Consider the following 19,427-nt stretch of genomic DNA (forward strand, 5'->3'; position numbering starts at 1 on the left):
CTTTATGTCTTTTATGTATTTGCATGGCAAAAATCTTGTACCGTGTATCATCGGGTATCAATACTGTTCATTTTGTGTGCTTTGCTGTCTGGTGTATATTATTTTGTTTTACATTATGGATATGTTAAGTAGCTATCAGTGTTAAACACTGAATGATGTTTAAGATGTTTTGTTTGTCTGCTCAGATTTTTTATTTAAATCAGTAATTGATTACATTTTTGTACAGTGCATGACATACAAGATTACAGAAAATAAGTAATTTACAAAACATCACTATCCAGGGTGCCCAGTAGCTTATCTGGTAGAGTGGGAGCCCCACTATGTTATCCCCTCTCTCTCCCTTTCATGCTGTAGCTGTCCCGTCCAATAAAGGCAAAAAAGAAAACCCTTTAAAAAACATCACTATCCTTCATTTTTTATATTGTTTTGAATATATAAAATATTCTTTCAGCAACTAAAGCTTAAAAATTAACTGTAGAAAGATATTAACAACAATATTTATACACTCACAAATCTCCTCACTTTAACTTACTGTAATACTGATCTATGCACTGGTGTAGGCTTATGAAACATATCAATTTATCGATACATATTGATCCTGAAAATTTGAAACAGTTTCATCACTTGTTTTCCACCATATTGATACTTTTGACACTTCGTCACTCTCTCCTCTCACAGACAGGAAGTTGACACACACACTGCTGCAGTGCCCCCGTTAACTCTCTCTTAATTAATTTAATTTAGCTCAATTTAAAGGGGGTTTATTGTGATAGAAAACAATGATTTATTGTGCTGAAGTCAGTGTTAAATATAAACAAAAATGTATGTATAATAAGTAAGGATCTACTGGAATAAGGAAACTTCTTGCACTTTGTAGTAGTTTGAGTGTGTGACAGTCTGAGAGGCTTTTGAACATTTGCACCACCAGTGGAAGAATATTGTTTTCCTAAAACCTTTAACTCCCAGATCAACATCAGTTCTTTTGTGCTGCATTCAGACACCTTTAACTTTCATTTTAACCTGTGAAACCTGAGAAAATTGGTTTGTGTCTTACAAAAACAGGGGAAAAATATAATTTGCAACTTGGCAAGAAATGTCCCACAAACTGCATTGTAAAAGATAAAGAATTGATTTGAAAATCCAAAATTGAAAAAGAGAAAAATGTTGAAAGAAAAATGTCCAGAAAACTGTATATATAATTTTTATAACCATATATTTTAAATTATGCTACTGAAAAAATGTTTGTTTTGTTTTTTTATTCAATTTTTCTTTCTTTCTATCTTTCTTTCACTCTTTATTTATTTATTTCTCTCATTCTTTTTATTTTTATTTTTAGATTTTAATTATTTATTGCTTATTTTCCAGTAATTTCCCTGTAACTTTTTACAATTTTTTTGTTAATTTTTGGGCCATTTCTTGTTATAAGCTGCTTATCACCCTCTAGTGTTTTATAAAGAAATCAAGCCAGTATGCTCCAGTTTGAAAGGGTTAATGTAAAAAAAAACAAACATATATATTGCCAATGTCAGATTAGTTTTTCTTGTTTGCCCTCAATGTCAATTTTTCTCTGCTATTAAATATTGATATTTTACTGGGTATTGCATCCAATTTAGAAATTCCAGTATTGTGACAACACAAGTGTAGGTCCACTATAAGTGCCTGATAAAGGCACAAGAAAATATCCTTCATCCACCAGGAGCGACAACACGTACAGTGCTTTGAGATCTACAAGAGGAGAGCAGGAGTTGAAGAACAGGTTCGTCAGAGACTGTTCCCTCTCAGAGAGGTTGTTCCAGTGGCTGCGTGCTGACGTGCTGAGGTCATTTCACTTAGAATTGGAAATGGAAGCGCTGCAGTTTTTCTTCTGTGTGTATTCTTGGATCACACTCTGTGACGCCTGTTTGACGAGAAAATACCTGACATCTGGGCAGAAAATCTGGCGGCTTTACTGAGCCACAAGTATGTGGTTTAGTTGAAGCTGTTCCAGTCGCTCTCTCTCTCTCTCTTTTTGTCTTTAGTACCAGTACAAGTCCTTCTTGTCCAGACGCCGTCCTGACAGAGAGGAGACAAAATGATTTTCTAGCAGCTCTGAGTTTGTAATCAAGCATGCTGAGTAAAAATAAACTGAGGCTTGTGTATTTTAGAATTTTACAGAATAAGAAGAGCAGTTACTAGAAAAAAGTAAGGAACAGATGCAATTAATTACATATCTAACAAACATCATGAATAACTCTACATGGGAAAGATAATTATAAGTTGCCTGTTTCTAATTATTAGCTCCTATGTTTTTATAAACGTGGCACATAATTAAATCCTATCTATGTGTCTGTTTGAGTGATAATGCATCATGGCTGTAAGAAACAGGTGAATATTGTTGTGAATGTGCTACGAATATGATGTAATTTTTTTTTTTTGCTTTTTAATAAAACCGTAGCTGGCACTTTTTCGGCAAATGGTGCACATGTTCTCAGTATTGAAGAGGACTTGTCCCCAAACCTATGCCATGGTCAGTAGTTTACCTTGAAAGTTAAAGGTCTCATTAAAGGACAGCTGAAGGCCTACCAGGTTCAAAGCCCAAAGCAGGGTCCACGGAGTCTCTAAATCCTTGAGGCATGGTCCAGCTGGGATTCAGCTCTGGCTTGGAGCTGGAGGCCATGCTGGGTCCCATCTCACCGCGGTCACTGTGCAGGAGGTTGAGCAGGGATGTCGCATATTGCTGTCCGGTGAGACTCAACCCTTCTGGGGACAGGGAGTAGGCGAGGGGCGGCAACCCTGGGCCCTCTCCTGCCCTTGTTGTGAACGAGTGCCAGGAGCCAGCAGGGTCGTCTGCAGGGCTGAAGTTCATGAGATGTCCAGCTACAGGAGGGACCTGTGACTCTGAGTAACAGTCAACAGTCGGCCCTTGACAGGTGCTGGTTTCCTCTGCAGAGGACAAATAATGAAGCGACATAGTGAGGATGACCGATTCATGAGTGATCAGCCTGTTTGAGGTCAGATAGGTCATACACTCTAGATTTGTGTGCTCGCCAAAACCAAGAAAGACTTGCAACTCTTGTGCTTTAATATCTGTAACTCAAGACCAAACTTGGATTTGATCTCTTTGACTTGAAAAAAACTTGATTCCTTCCCCCGAGCCCAAAGGTTAAAAAGTTTCTTATTTAAAAAGTTTGCCACAGATCAATTTATTTAAATTTCTTTCTTGAATCACCTAACATTAACACTATTTATTAGTGACTGGACACTTAATTTTCCACATCCACTTTGTTTTAAAGACACCAATGCAAAAAGGTACCCTCCACAGCGGTGTGATACTCCTCAGGGCAGGGTCAGTTTACACCTTTGGCAGTGCTATAACACAGAAAAACTGTATTTTTCCTGTTCCCTGCTGTGTATTTTCAAAAGTGACAATGCATGTAACAGGTGTTAATGGATACAGCATCCCACAACCACAGAAACAGATGCAAGAGGGTACCTTACGAGTCATGTGTAGACGTGAAAGTCCACTGACTAAGCAGTGATATTTGACAAGTTGGGATTAGAAGCTTTTGCTTTCCAAGAAACAAACAAACAAGTTTTAACAAAGAAACACAAATTTTAGAAAGCATTTTTGCAAATTTCACCTCTGTTGTTAAGATGGCATGATATTTAGTGAAAAGCACGCTGTGGCTTGTTTAGGAAAACTCAAAGCACTTGGAACTTGACTCCGAACATGTCAGTCTTGACTCAGGACTTGTGTGCAAAGACTTGGGAATTGCAAAATGATGATTTGGTCTTACCCAGTTTAATAGTTTTTCTGATTTTTTTTGTCTTGGCTACGGGTGCCTTGGCCTTGCAGACTTTGCTGAGAGCGCGGGTGAAGTGAGCGTCCACCATGCTGTTGATGTCCCCCTGGAAGTAGGTCAGGATGACACACCGAGAGTGTTCCTCCACCTTCACAGCTACAGGACTTTCTGTTCTGTCCTCCATGTGGGTCAGCTGTGACTAAGACAAAACAGAATGCTTATTCCACAAGATACATGCAACATGAGATTTTATATTCCTCTCTTTATATACTACTGTTATTTATTTCTTCCCCGAAACCCCTAAAAACATTTTCCCCTGGGTTATTAAGTTGCCCTGGATGACTCACCGGTGACATGTCCTTGATTATAGCTTCCCATAAAACACATTTTTTTTGCACAAACTAAGAGTGTAAAGTTCACCTAGGGCATTTCATGGCTCATTTTAACCATATTACACTCAAAATTCATGAGAATCATACACACAGTACTTTTACTCCATCGCCAAATGATCAGAAGATTATGAAATGACTATGAAATGCAATAAATTGGCCTTATTTTGAGGAAAGCATATCAGCCACTGTAACAATATATTAAGGAGTGATGTGTAAATAATCAGATTACATTCATTTTCTAGTGCTGATTAAAATAAATAAATAATAAACTTAAACTGCTGCTTGTGAATTCTCTTACCCGACCTGAAGATTGCTTAAAGTTGACCAGGGAGTGCGTCCTTGCATTGACCGGTGGATCAAAATGAAAGCGTTCTTCTACATGAGCAGCAAATGTCCCCTGGCTCGAGTTTAAACATCAGACTCATTGATTTTGATTTGAAGACACCGACATCAGCGTTCCTCTTCTCTATGGACAAAATATTTTGCTCACTGAGCCTCAAAAGTTGCATGATGTGTTAGCCTGGGAGGGCGTGTGATGCTTCCTGAACGCAGACAGCTATGAGCAGAATGTCACCCGGCAAGTTCCTCCAGAACCTGACTGACACCTCATTAAAACATTCCTCAGTCGCACAGTCAAAGAGTTAAACACAGTTTAGCTTTGCAGGTTGACCTTTGCTGGTTCTGTGGTTTACTTGTGGTTCTATTTGCTTGCACTGGAATAATTTACTTGTTAGCCTTTTTTGTTTCAGTGCATCCTTTGGGTTTTTTTATACCTATATCTGTCATAATATTTTTTTTTATTATGACTATTATTATTATTTTGTTTTTATTGCTTTGATTCTTTTTTATGCAGATATTGTGACCGGATTTTTTTTTTTTTATTATTTTTTTATTTTTTTTTTTTTTTATCTGTCTCCTCTTAGTATGTTTTTATATCTAATCTCATGTTTAATTTTAACTTAATTATATCTTGCTTTAAGTCATCATTGCCTCTGGGGTATTATTATTATTATTATTATTACAGATCAAATTGTGTCATACAGAAGAGCTGTGAAATGTCTTTAACATTTTTGTCCGTTAAAGCTAAATGATTAGTAAAATGTCCTCTGTGGCAATCTTTCAAAATGTTTTGGAAATTAAGCTGTAATGAGACAGTCGCTGTAGATTTTATGAAAGCAAATCATAATGATCATATTTTTCTAAATGCTGCAATATTTGATACAGGATATCAAAAGGAGAAAAAAAAATCATTTTGTTGTAACACACTATGTGTTCCCAGGAGATTTCTACTCAACCTAAAAATAATGTTTAGTTTAAAGTCAAGAAAAATCTGTGTTGCTCATGATGGATTGAAATCTTCCCACACACAAAAGCAATCCTCAGACACTCGCATAACTTACATGCATTTTTTATTATCAATGAAATTAAGTATACTTTCAAAGTAGAAACAGACAACTGTCAAACTTTCTCATGTTTCCAGTTGATATTATTGTTGATGCATTTTCGCAAGCAGGTTCTTTGGTTGCTCTATTGTCCACCATTTCTGCTACTAGGGATTGTAAATGTAAACGGGGATAGCTTCTGATAACTATAGAGAAAAACAAAGCATTTCTCTCTTTCTGTTTTAGTTGCAGAATGGTTGACACGCCTCATTTGTAATGTCATTTCTCCCTAGAGATCATACCCGGGGACAGACAGAGTTGAATAGTGAAAGTGGGGCTTATAGGGAACCAGTCTAAATGCTGCTGGTGTCATTATTCTATAGCCATTACATTGTACATTCAGCATTTAATTTGTAATGATGATTTTAAGCAAAAAAAACTTCTGTATTTCCACTTTAAAAAAAACATCTATAATTGAAAAATAAGCATTAAAAAATGTAAAGGTCTGAAGAAGCTCAGCTGCGCACAAACATGGTTTCATCTTACAAAAAAGAAATATATGACCACAATTTCTCATGTCTTACTTGAAAACAATTCTTGCTGACAGATCATTTCCATTACATTTGCACTTTATTTAAATGTAAACTCCTGCTGCCTTCTGTTATTCATGACTTTACTATTAAAAGTTTTTCCCCAAACTTTTGTCCTTAAACTATACAGTGAAAGCAGTGACCTTGATGATGAACAGAAGATTAAATATGTTTTTTTTTTGCATAAAATGTGTACTTTTCATGGCTTCTTTATTGTATTTGAACTGACTGTCAGTTGACAGTATTATCATAATTTTCATGTCTGATTAAGGAGTGTCCACAGGCCCATTGTTTCTCGCTGAACGTGTGGTTTATTTGATCTCTGCCGGCCCACAACAGACATGGACCTGTTCTACTTTCTGCCGTCAGTGTTTGTAATTGATGGACCTTGAGAGGGAGAATGAGCTGTCCAGGTTTGCACCTACGGAGGCCCACTCACGCCCCCTGGTGGTGGTTTGGTGCTGATCCTGTGGAGGAATCAGAGACCTTCCTGATGGTGGAGGTGTTGCCAGAAGCGCCTGAGTCAGAGTTAACAAGATGGTCCTTTTTGCAGCGTCCACCCACAGTGACAGAGCGGCTCCAGTCTGAACACGAGGGGGGCCAGAGAGAGAAAAATAATGCATCATCCATGTTGACGATTCTTCCCCTCTCAAACACCTGGACATTATTATTCTGCAATATGTCCACAACCAATATGTACCTGAGTAATCGCTGAGTCTGAAACGCCCACAGCACAAGTGGATTCTCCATTGTTTCCTCACATTATCTTTCATCAGACAGTGGAACAAAAACACAAAGAACCCTGGGAGAAAAGAGCAGAGATAGTACACAATAAAAGACAAAATGATAGAAAAATAGAGGTGTTTTGTTGTTCTTTTTCTCATAGCACTTTGTTCTATGTCATAGTTTCATTTTGATGGCTAGCCTTTAACTGTAGTCTTGAAATAGACATTTTTGCCACATTTGTGTTACGTCACAAAACCACATAATTAGCCTATATGCATCTCCATGAGTCAGGGAAACATTTCTATACTTATGAAGTTATTTTAAAACCAAGGGGATAAATGGCAGAAATGCATGGTGGTAAATGTGAACATTTTGGAAGAAAAAGTGTAAAACAACATAAATGCAGGTTCTGTATATGTATGTTGTTAAAAAGACAAAGAATTACAGATGTGTTGAAAAAGACTTGCTCCTCTGTAACTATTAAAACTACTTAATGCCCAGCCAGGGCGTCAAAATAAAAAATATTGGCATTGTACATGTCTGCAAACAACAGATATAAACGCACGTATTAGTTTCATATGAATCATGGCAACATTGGCGTAGCGGTGTTGCTCCAATTACGTGTGTGTGCTGAGCTACTCATAGTAGACCAGTCTTCAAGACCACCAAACAGCAAAAACTGGTATTATTAATATCATGTTGGGATGTGACATTTCCTGCCATGTTTCTTGTGACAAAACCGGGTATTTTTTTATGTCACATAAAGACATTTTCAGCTGTGTTTGCAGCAACAAAACTGGCTATTTTAAGACAAAACCTGATGTTTTCCTTTGCCCTAACCAAGTGTTTTTTGTGCTTAAACTGAACCACACATCAACCAAAGCACTGTCACAATATACAATTAAAAATTAAAGAAACAAAGTTTGAAAATCACAAGAAATGTACAAATTTAACATATGCATGGTTTGCAGAAATGTACAATGTCATCATTTTTCTGGAGACTAGGTTGTAACACCAGCTCCAACTATTTACCCTGAAAGCTGTTGAAGATGGTGAACAGGTAAATCATGGCCACTCTTCCTGGCCCAAATGAAAAAAAGCCCATTGACCACGTCAGGCCCAAGAGGACGGTGAGACTGGCCACCGCCCTCAAGTCATGCAACGAGCTGCTGCTGTTTGCTGAGTGCTTATTGGCCCTCATATGTCTGATCTGGACCAAAACCACGATAAACACAGAGATGTTGCACAACAGGATCAGGAGGACGAATGCCACTACTGACACGTAGAAGAAGACGTCATCCTTCAACCAGCAGCTGGAGGGAGGCAGAGGGTTAGTCATTATGGTATTAAAAATGAGATTTTTTGTAATTGTCATCAACTCTATGCTAAGACACTTTTGAGTGTTGGATTTCTTACCAGTTTGTTGTTGTTTTTTATAATTTTTCTCAAAAATGAATCATTTTATAAATGTAATCAGGTGCACATATGACCTGATCTCTCAGTTTTCATCACACAATTGAGTTATGATGTTCTCAAAATAGACGTGACTCACCTCGGTCTCAACTGGAGATCAGAGCTTGTACTTACAATTGATCAGTGGACTGAATCACCACAGCCTCTCCGGTCACAGTGTTCCCATAAGCATCTTTATCTATAGCCAGCGCCACGCTGACTATGACGACAGGAATACCTGTGAGAATATTAAAAACTCTTGTTAATATGTACATACTATTCACACAGTGTGACAAAGAGGAAAACTTTTCCCAAATATATTCAAGTCATAGCTATAGTAAAGCAGCATTTAGCCACTTTATGATGAAAAATAGTTACATTTCTATATGTATTTATTAATTTATTTCATCATATAGGAATAGTTAAATGTCTAACTGTCAGGAAAACATATTGCTCAATCACAGACAACTGGACTTCAATTTCTGTCTTACCCCATCCCACAGCACAGAACTTTAGGATGTAGGAGGGAACGTAGATGTTGAAGACCTTGACCAGTGCGAGGTACATATGCACGGCCTCCAGGCCCATCCAGGTGAAAGAAGCCAGCAGGAAGTAGTGTAGCATTGCAGCCGTGGCAATGCACAGACCGTAGTTAGAAAAAGACGAGAGCCAGGAGTCTAGCAGGAAGAGCATGTTCAACCCCAGCAGAGCAGCTGACAGGTTGATGAGTATCTTAGACGGATAGTCGTGACGCAGCATCCTAAAATGTAAGAGAGTGACAGAGATACACAGGGAACAAACTTAGGAACAGATAGATGAATGAGAAATCCAAAAGTTTGTTAAAGGCCTCTGGATCTCATGCTGATGTTGAGCATGTGCAAATAGGCAAAATTAGTTTTTCTTGACCAAAATTACCACTACAGTATGTACAGTATCTAAAGCAGCTGCAAGGAGGTTTTAACTGGTCAGAAAACAGTCTCTGTTTAATACTGATGCTTCTATATCACCTGCATAAGTAAACAAGACCATCAGCAAGAAAAAGCAAGGCTGTCTCTATTAGTTATTCTTCATGCCGCAATATGAAATGAAATGATTTACGGCACAAAGACCGGACAAGCATGTGTTTTCTCAGGTTAAGTTAGCCACTTAAAAGGAAGCAGGAGGAGATTTTTCATTATAGAATTTTCTTTTTAACGTTATATTTTGTGCTTATAACTGATACCGGGGCATGATCAGCACAAAACAAAGAAAGAAAATATTTTACCTAAAAGTAACAAAGAAAAAGCTGAAGTGGCCTAAAATAGCCATCCTCCTCCCGGACAGGAATCTAATATGACTGTTTCATTTATGAAATACATTGTGAGACATGGTTATAAAACAACATATGAATTTACACTGGTGGTTAACACAAAGATTACTTTTCGTGTTACCATTGTCATATCACAGTTATAATCAAATTTAGCACAGACAGATGCATTGCCTCATTGCTATGCATCCTGCAAACAGATGTGTCTAAAAAAAAAATTAAATATATAATATCCCCTCGCTTCAAAAACAAATGCATGAGCTAGCCAGATAGGTGCTGATGTGGCTTTTGCCCACAAGGACTGCACAAAATGAAAATTTCTTGTAGCTGCTGTAATTGATGATGAACAAATCCTAAAATGCATTAAAAATATAGCAGGCTACTTTGGTGACAAAGTAATTCTTACTCAAGATGTTGTTGTGAAACATAAATGTATTAAAAGTGCTCTTATTATTCAAAAAACTAACGTAACTGTAAAAAGTAGTAATTTAAACAAATTCTTTCATCTTGTTTAAATTAGCAAAACAGGTTGTATCATCACATTTATAGCTAAATAACACAACATGCTATGAAGCTGCATTTTTCTAATATATAATCTCCACAAGCAATAACTTATTTGAGCCTCCTGTAGCTGGTTATTGTAGCAAATATCTTTACCATATGAACCTGTTACAATGTTAAAAGCATATTGGTGTCGCTCTGAGTGACTTACTCAAAAACAATGTAGGTGAGAAGAGTGATGCCCAGAAAGATGGAGGATATACCACAACCAAGATATGAGATCACTGTCAGAATCTGACTGTCAGACTCACTAATCGGTGCTCTGGATACATCCTGAAACACAATATAAATTGATATTAAAAGCCTCCTCGTGGTGCTGTCAAAACTGACACTATGGGAAGCAGAAGTGCAAGCTGTTAAAACTCATCCCACCACAATTAATTAAAAAATTATGAAGAAATTTCACACATTGTGGTGTAAACATCAGGGTCTTGCATGGTTGGCAGAAAAATATACAAGCAGTCAGCAACTGGCCAGATTGCACACAGTATGCTGGAGCTTATGGTAGCTGTTTGTGCTGTAGTTTGATTTATTTAAAAAAACAAACAAACAAAAAAAGAAACATAACTAGTGACTCACCAGGAGCACAGCGAAATGTGTGAGGTGATCACAGAGACAGCTGGTCTGATTAGCAGAAACCTTTCCTGTTATACAACCGCTGCCATTCCAACCACCCTGCCCACCTGAAACACATACACACACACACACACACACATTTGAACATTTGATTAAAGGAGCTTATCAACAGACGCCTACATTTATTGACATTTATTGATGTCACTAGTTCCTAAAAAGTACTATAAGGCAACAACCCAACTCACCATTTTTCTGGAAATCCCAAAACATACACTGCACCTTGTCGTCTGGCTGTAAAAAAAGAAAAAAAAAAGAAAAGGGGAAGTGATGGTGGTTTGAGAGTGAAAATTCCTGTTCTTACTTACTAAATGAAATGATTGAATATCTCACCTGTTTCTGTGTTCGGTGGCTGAGGGTCACCACCACTCGATCCGTCAGGTTGCTGACGTGGCTGTCATTAATGCTGGCAGATACTATATAAGAATTCAATTTCCAGCTGCTGTGTGTTGCATTGGTTATGTGTGGGTCCTGTTCAAATTCAAATGGTTGTCACATTAAGAGGCAGGACAGTAAAATATGCTCCAGTGAGAGAGAGCAGATTCGTCAAATATCAGCGATCGATTATTTGATGTCTAAATATTGTGAAATTATTATTTTGGTGCCGTTTTGTTGTTGGATAAAGACTGGAAATGGGATAACAGCTAGCCTGGCTCAGCTTAACATCCTCTAAAAGTGGAAAGGTTAAAGATCGTTTCAAATACTTAGAAATATATAAATATATAAAGAAGGCATTTAGGTTTTTATTTTACTCTCTCTAAGCTCTGCGTGATAGGCTTGTGGCGCAATAATTTATATTAGAAGTGTCAGAAAGAAACAGGGTCATTTGTATATGCAGTTTGGGAGTGTAAATTTGTTTGCCCATTTTTTGGAATAAAATACTATAATACATATATACACATAGATCCAATCCAGTATTCAAAATGAGAAAATAAATTGTTGTGGTTATGAACTGCACTAGTAGAGAAATGGTTAGTTTTTATGCTGCCTGTATTGCTTGCCTGGTGGGGTCAAACAGAATTGCCTAATATATCAAAATATGACTTTATGTTAATATAGCTGGGGTTTGGCGCCTGAATTATCCTCCGATTATGAAAAAATAGATCCTCTCCTGAGCTTAAAAAAATGATGGAAACTGGAAAATAGATGAAGTTGAGAGCTTCAAGTGGTCACGGGACACTGTGATGATCTGACTTTTTTACTGTAATTGCTAAATGTTCATTTTGGTTGTTCTAAATATGTTGTGACGACCCCTTGAGTGTGTATCTCTATGCTGTCGATTCACCTGTCTGTGAGCTCTCTCTGCAGGCAGGTGCTCGTTGGGTAAACTGGGAACACCTGAAAGTGTTCAGGTTATTTCAGCCCGTGTGCAGCTGGTAGTTTTGTCTCTGGTCGAACCTCCACTCTGCTGCTGCAGCTCTCTTTGGTTTGGTTATGTTATTTAAATGTCCTGACACACCAAGCCGACAGTCGGCTGTTGGTCAATGTTGGGCCGACAGAGAGCGTTCGTGACCCTTGTTGATGCGGTGTGTCCCACACTGTTGGACCATATCAGCACTAGTCTACTTTTTTCATTGATCCAGCACGTTAAATCGGCTAATGTGGAGCCCGTCGATGGATTAAATCACTCTGATTGGGCGTTCAGCTCAGCACACGGGAAGAGGAAAGAAGTCAAGATGGAGTAAGATGGAAACAAACTTGTTGTCATGTAAGTTTGGTTTTTTGTTGTTGTTTTGTAAAGTAAGTTTTGTTTTTGTCAATGATAACAAACAATCAAAAAACAAGATGTGATGGTATGAAAACATTAAAATAGATGTACCTGAAAAAGTTCATCCGTTCCATAGAACTGAAACTGGACCCGAGTTTTGTTTCTGTCTCCGGGGAGGAAATTATGGAGCTCAGAGGGCAAAGAGATAGTTGCGTCTGTGTCAGGGAGTGGTTCACCCACATAGCTCTGGTTGACAAAAATCTAAGAGAAAAACAAAGTGTCACTCAAAAACAGGGCTTCAGACTACCTTTTTTAAGCTTAATGTGCTGTGACTGCTTTAGGCACAATGTCTGTTTATTAACACGGTTTCCAGGATATAACTGGAACAGAAATTGTCCTTACGCAGTCAAGCGGCACCAGTTTCAGAGTTTCTTTTGTTTGTGGATATCTCACATTTGCAGTTTACAAAACTGCTCATGAGTAAAATTTCTTGTCCTATTCATTAAATATTGAAACATCTATAGCATCCCACCTCTGGTTTCTGGATTGAAGAAAGGGAGGATACTCCAAAGGTGAGGCCATTGAATTCATTTGGGTCCACGTTGATCATGGAAAAGGCCAGCGAGGGTGCTGTTATACTGACAGACTCATCTTGGAAATCCATATTGTTCCCCATTCTATCTGTCAGATCAAGGACACTTTTTCAAAAGACAAAAGACAGAGATTAAAAACATTATAAAACCAGAAAAGACAATAATATCTGTAAGAATATTGCAAGTGTTCAAAGGTTGTGTTTTGAGATTAAACAGATACACACTTACATATTAGCCACAGGAGTGATGTCAGTTTTGGAAAGCAGGATATTTGCAACAATATGGACGATGTCAGCACCAACAGCAGGTTGGACAATGCTGATATCAACCACTTCTGTGAGCTTCTTCACCACTGCGTCCAGCTCGGACGATGACAGCTCCGCATTGTCACCTAACTGAACATTGACAAGGTCCTGAATCATGTCCACAACCTCAGCTGCGTTACCTGGAGATCAATAACATCAGTAATGCTCATTTGGTTTTACGAAAATGGAAGGATAAATCATAATAAACAAGAAAGGGTTTTTTATTCAAATTGCTTTGGCAAAGTATCTCTTTAAATTATGTTATAAGCAATATAAATTAACTAGACTGTGTGACTGATCTTACCAGTAGTCACAGTGATATTGCTGAGGTCTGATATGGTCACAAGCGGCTTGCAGTTTGTCATGTTAGGATCAGCCCAGCTGGTGTCGTCAGTTTCAATGTTTAACTGACTAAAGAGGGAACAGAATAGCATAAAAAACAAAGGCAGAAGAAAATAAATATTGAATATAAAAAAATTGACCTATTAGGCTTTTCCTTATTTTCTGTGTGATATATTATGTAACAGTGTCGGATGTTTATATGAAAAGTTTCAAATGAGGAGTTTAACATGTTTAAAAGTTATTCGTGTGACAAAACCATGAAGTCTCACAGACAAGATGCCGTCTGCTTGATTTTTTCATATGGTCATCTGCTCCAGTCACGCTACTGTAAGTACTTACCAAGGGATTATCTCTGGGTCTGAAAGCGAAGTCTTTTTCAATGATTGTTTTTTTAGGCCTTTTCAGCTTTATTGGATAGCATAGACTTGAGTGAAAGGGGGAGAGAAATGGGAATACATGCAGCAAAGGGCCGAGGTCAGACTCAAAGGAGTGCCTTAAACATGCATTTTTTTAATGTCCAGCAGATGGCGACTCCACTGATTGCAAAAAAAAATTCTGCTTGTACACAAATATATATGAGAAAATGGCCCCATTTCACACTTAATTTATTACCGCAGTAAACATTTTTTTATGAGTTTATGGTCTCAGTTATTAGTTTCAAGTACTCTTCAATACAGCATGATGTTCATTTTGTAAATGATGGTCCTATTTAGAGTAAAATAGATGATAAAGCAGATTATTAGGATGAGGCTTACTTGTGATTGACATGTCTCTACCACAGTGGTGTCCTCTGGTTCTCAGTTAGATCTACTATATATGTCAAGACCCAGGCTCAAGTCATGCATTAACAGTCTGTGGTGTTTGTATGACGTAGCCTACACCACTACACGTAGATACACGCTAACGTCAGAAAAACATGTAATCTTGGTTGTCACTGTTGTTAATTTTTCCTCTATTTCAGATCAAATTCCTATTAGAACATGTCCGACTGTGTTAAGAAGCTTTTGATTTTTAATAAGAGAAAGTGCTGCTAAACAAAGCATTCCCTCGCTGCTGTGTGTAGGCTGAATGCTAACATAATAGAAACCTCAAATCATGGCTGCTAATGTGAAATTTTTCCCTGAATTATTGTCAGATTTTGGCTCAAACATATCTGGTTGTGAAAATTTAGGTTAAGAACATTTTGGAGGGATTTTTAATGGTAGAAAGTGAAGCTTTACTTCATTACAGTCGGTCTACCGGCTGAGTTACCGAAACATACTAAATAGGTGCTGACCAATCAGAGCAGTTTTTCTCAGGAGGAGATATTTAAAGAGACAGGCACTAAAATTGAGCTTTTAAGACAGGGGTGAATACAGGTGTTCCAACACAGCCAGTTTGAGGAAAATAAAGTGATTTTTGAACATTAAAGCATGTAAACATGTCCTAGTAGAAACCCAAAATAAATGTATGAACCTGAAAAAAAAAAGAAGGTCTTCTTTAAACTTGAGTACATTGTGTTTCTAAACTGACCTTCAGCTAGTCCAATCATGGTCAGTCTCAGACAAAGGGTGATAAATAAATAAAAACCACCTGTTCACTGCTGCTGATGTCTTTGTCTTAATAAGCATCAACGGCATCACTAAGAGACCATAAAACTGATTACCCATATTGTCCCTTAACTGATCTTTATATCAAATTTGGCAGAGATGATACCAGAAGATTGAAGCCCTTCATTACACTAATAATTCACTTATAAAGGAAATTGATTTTTATGCCTGAGCTGCAGGCTGGCAGGGATCCATCAGTATTACATGTGTTGGGGTCAGAGCTTGTGTGCAGAGTGGGAGGACTGGTTGGAACAGGACATTGTAATTGAGGGAATTTTCTTGTCTTGCTGAGCTGTCACTATGGAAACAAGTCGCTGCAGCGAAGATAAACAGGATCTCCTCAAGTAAATAGAGTAATATACAGAGCAAATCCTGCTGGATGAATGTTGGCTCAGAAGATGGAGGCTGGTGTGAATAAACCTCTGAACATTATTGTCTCCATTGTAAATCACTACATGCTATTGTATAAAAGATTATGTAATGCACTGCTGTTTAATGTCTGTAAATAAAACATTAAATCATTTTGCGCAGCATAATGATTGGTTAAGATTAGAGATAGCTGATTATATGAATGTGTTTGGATCATAATCACACAATCTGACAGTTCGATTTTCTTTGTCTCTGGTCAAATATTAAATCCTCTGGATTAAAGGAAGTAAATGTCTTACCAAAGCCTGGAGGCTTTCTCTGATTGTGGCTCGTTGCATCTCATGTCTTGGATGACTTGTGGAAATGCTTCAGGCCAAATATAAACTCCATAGATTGTTGAAGTAATGTCTTCTAAACAGTTTGCCGGCACTGAAAAGAACATATATACATTTTACTGAATCTTTTCCACAAAGAAACACATATTTCTGTTTTATTTGTATGGGGAATTTCATCTTACTTATGTGCTTGATGGCTACATTCGTAGTTTGAATTATAACAGAGCCATCATCGTACTTTGATGTCAGAGCCGCATTAATAAAAGTTTTAACTTCTGCCACACTGAACATGTTTTGCTCCTGAACATGAAAGGTGCAGAAATATCTGTGATTGAAACAGACAGTTAGTGACATACAACAAGTCAGACGAATCACAAATACGGTGACATTCAACTGAGTTCGTCTCAACAGAATCAAAAAAAGACTTGCAACTTGACTTGTACTTTGACACTCGTGTCTTTACTTGGGCTTAAGCTTTTTGACTTGAAAATTCTTGACACCTGTCCACTAAACACAAGGATTAAGAAGTATATTCTTCAAAAAGCGCACCACAAATCAATTAATCTCTCTTCATTTCCTGTATCATTGTAAATGTTTTTCATTCCCAACATGTCAGCATTTAATTGAACCAATCTGACAGCACTGAATCAAGTTGCAGGAGGAAAACATGTAAGACTAATAAATCATCACTGAGCAACAGTTGGAAAAAATGATACCAAATTTAGTTTGCATACAAACCCACGCAGTGGTCAATAAAAAAAAACAAAACAAATTGCAGTGTGCAGATCAAAAATTACTGAAGGAGACAACAACTTCCAAAAACTTCTGTTAAAATATATACAGGTAGAAAAAATGTATTAATAATTTTGGAAAATGTATCATTTTATTACTCTCTTTATAAAAGAGCATTTTATTTGATGAGGAGCAAATTATTTCTTCTCTAGGACTTGAAACGCAAAATTTAGGATTTTTGACTTGCCTTGCATCCTTAGCATCATTCTTCTTCTTTTTAGTCACTTACTGTTTTTGTTGGCTGTGGAGAATCTAAAAGGAAACCAGAGTGATGTTGCATTGTAAATATCAGTTGTTGCAGTGATATGAGATATAATTCCAATTACTCAAGTATTCCATACTGTAAAATGAATATTTTATATCATTTTTATTTGTCTTTTCTTTTGCTATTAAAATAAAGTGCATACTCACCATTAGCCCATTGTACTGCTCCATGTCCCTATGAAATATTACAGATTGATAAAAAGTCAACAAAAGCCTTCATATCACAAATATTAAACACAGGGTGCTCTCTGTGTGACAATAAATTAATTTAATAAGACTCACCTGCCGAAGTACTCTTTTATGATGAGATTCAGCACAATCATGGTCTTATTCACCTGCAGCTGTTCTTTAACCTTTGGCCCAAAGATAATAACTCAGTGTTCTCATATTATATGTTCTCATATTATACAGTATAAAGATGAGACTTTTAAATGCAGCGTGTGAGTCTCTTACCCATTTCTCAATGATGTCCTCTGGTTTTGTCGGGCTGCCAGTCATACTTAAGGTCAGATTAACTCTGAAGAATGTGTCTGGTTCAACTGCAGGAGTGATGACAGACAGCACAGCAGTGCATCTTTACAGTACATGCTACTATTATAACAGTTTAAAGGCAGCAGCGCAGCAATCATCCTCCACAGGTACCCTAAAAAGAAAGTTGTGTGCTGTACCCACTACTGTTCTCTACACTAACTACTGTACAGTAGATGGCCGTGACTAAATAAACACTAAAAAATGATTGTAATACCTTTGTACTTGTAATGACAAGAAACTGAGCTGATATGAACAAGAGGCATTGTGAGGCATTGTACAACAAAGGGCAACAAGGGCTTTAACAAATTTGATGCAGTCGATTTAAAATTTCATTTATCTTGTGCGCAATGAGCACTCTTAATTTTAATACAACAATGAACTACCTCTTTGTTCCCTACACAGCTTAGAATTGATCTTGTTTGGTTAACTGACCGGCAGTCTCGTTGAGATCTGGTGGCTCTTCTGTCGTCGACATGTTAGCAGATGAAGCTGGTTGACTCTGAGTTGGACCTGTTTCTGTGAATTGGATGACATGACAAGAAAATGTTAAAGAACAAAGAAATTGTTTTGCTATCTTATCTGCATGTGATTAAAGAAGTGCAATCACTAACACACCAGTTTGCCAAAAGCTTCATGATTCGATATTGTTGCAAAGCACCAAGTACTCATGGACTTTTTTTATTCTTTCATGCTAACCTGATGTCGTTACACCAGTACTGACAGTCGGCGGTGGGTCTGCAGGAAACATCTCTGATGAAAGAAACGAAATTAATTTTTAATTGCAAGATCTTAAAGAAGAAACATTCAAAAATAACCCAATGTCTGCCTGAAATTAAATTATGGAAATGTAAATTTCTTATGAGTATTCGTGCATATTTTAGTCATCTCTAATTTTAGAAACATAATGTCTCTGGCTCTAATGTGTTTCTGCAGGTGTGCACTAGCCCTTTTTCCTGTTTTCATTAATAGCTTTCTTTTAATTCAGCCACTTAAGAAATACCGTGAAAGTGGGGGTGATTTGATTACTTTAATGGATTTGCTAATGTTGACACCTCAAGTGAACATTTCCAGTAAAACCCAAAGTCTGATTTGAATCTATAAAATACAAGAACTGAACAAATATTGTACAATTACTATGTAAATACACTTTCGACAAAAATAGTCAACTTGATGTCACATGAACATACATCCTTTTTGAAGGCAATAAAGCAATTTGTTTGGTTAATGTTTGACTGACGCAGTAGTCCACTAACACTCAACAATGAGACATGTGAGAGGACTGAAGTGTACTTTACGTACCCACGGGAAGTATACTGATGCTGTTAGGGTCAGTCGTCAGGTTGAGGAAGTGGTAAGAGAAGGTGGAATTCAGCAACGAAGCAATGTTCGTCTGAACTGCTTCTACATTAGCAGCAGGATCCACGTTCACATAGACACCACAGCTGAAACTTGGGTTTCATAACATGGGTTAAATCTGCATTGCACTGTATAGTTTTGGGTGATTTCTGGCTTGTTTTATTCATCTTGTACCATGCAGTCCTCATATATAATTGAATTATTATAACTCTTTGTCATCTTACCACTTGTCACAGGTGAGGCTTGACAACTGTCTTGATCCCTGAAAACACAGGAGTTTTTCAGTTCTTTATTAAAAACTTGTTCAAGTTTACTTACTTACAACTGATAACCCTTATTATAATCAGTGGTGGAAATTTTGTGTTTAAATTCAGCTGCAACATTTAAGGTCCAGTGTGTAGGATTCAGAGGAGAAGTAT

At 37.3% G+C, this 19,427-nt stretch overlaps 2 protein-coding genes across 3 annotated transcripts; both read right to left on the reverse strand.

The window, feature by feature from the left end:
• Positions 1-1,370: 1,370 nt before the first annotated feature.
• On the reverse strand, positions 1,371-4,675 carry vgll1 (vestigial like family member 1). 2 transcript variants are annotated; one of them, XM_042493937.1, is made up of 4 exons: positions 4,473-4,675; positions 3,777-3,981; positions 2,563-2,922; positions 1,371-2,052 (listed from the first exon to the last, which is right to left on the reverse strand). In XM_042493937.1, exons 2-4 carry the CDS (start codon positions 3,964-3,966, stop codon positions 2,015-2,017), a joined length of 588 nt encoding a protein of 195 aa, XP_042349871.1. In that variant the 5' UTR covers positions 3,967-3,981; positions 4,473-4,675; the 3' UTR covers positions 1,371-2,014. The 2 variants fall into 2 exon arrangements, with proteins under 2 accessions (XP_042349871.1, XP_042349872.1); XM_042493938.1 differs by having other exon boundaries at positions 2,520-2,922.
• A 1,749-nt stretch (positions 4,676-6,424) lies between these two features.
• Positions 6,425-19,018, reverse strand: adgrg4a (adhesion G protein-coupled receptor G4a). The gene is made up of 22 exons (XM_042492888.1): positions 18,952-19,018; positions 18,349-18,402; positions 18,085-18,168; positions 17,575-17,660; positions 17,404-17,474; positions 17,269-17,296; positions 17,087-17,109; positions 16,248-16,390; positions 16,030-16,159; positions 13,735-13,841; positions 13,354-13,570; positions 13,065-13,230; positions 12,644-12,793; positions 11,158-11,295; positions 11,013-11,058; positions 10,760-10,874; positions 10,343-10,441; positions 8,816-9,084; positions 8,460-8,562; positions 7,905-8,185; positions 6,847-6,948; positions 6,425-6,730 (listed from the first exon to the last, which is right to left on the reverse strand). Exons 2-22 carry the CDS (start codon positions 18,398-18,400, stop codon positions 6,582-6,584), a joined length of 2,559 nt encoding a protein of 852 aa, XP_042348822.1. The 5' UTR covers positions 18,401-18,402; positions 18,952-19,018; the 3' UTR covers positions 6,425-6,581.
• Positions 19,019-19,427: the final 409 nt, after the last annotated feature.

The sequence above is a fragment of the Plectropomus leopardus genome, chromosome 9 (assembly GCF_008729295.1).
Source record: "Plectropomus leopardus isolate mb chromosome 9, YSFRI_Pleo_2.0, whole genome shotgun sequence".
Lineage (NCBI taxonomy): Eukaryota > Metazoa > Chordata > Actinopteri > Perciformes > Serranidae > Plectropomus > Plectropomus leopardus.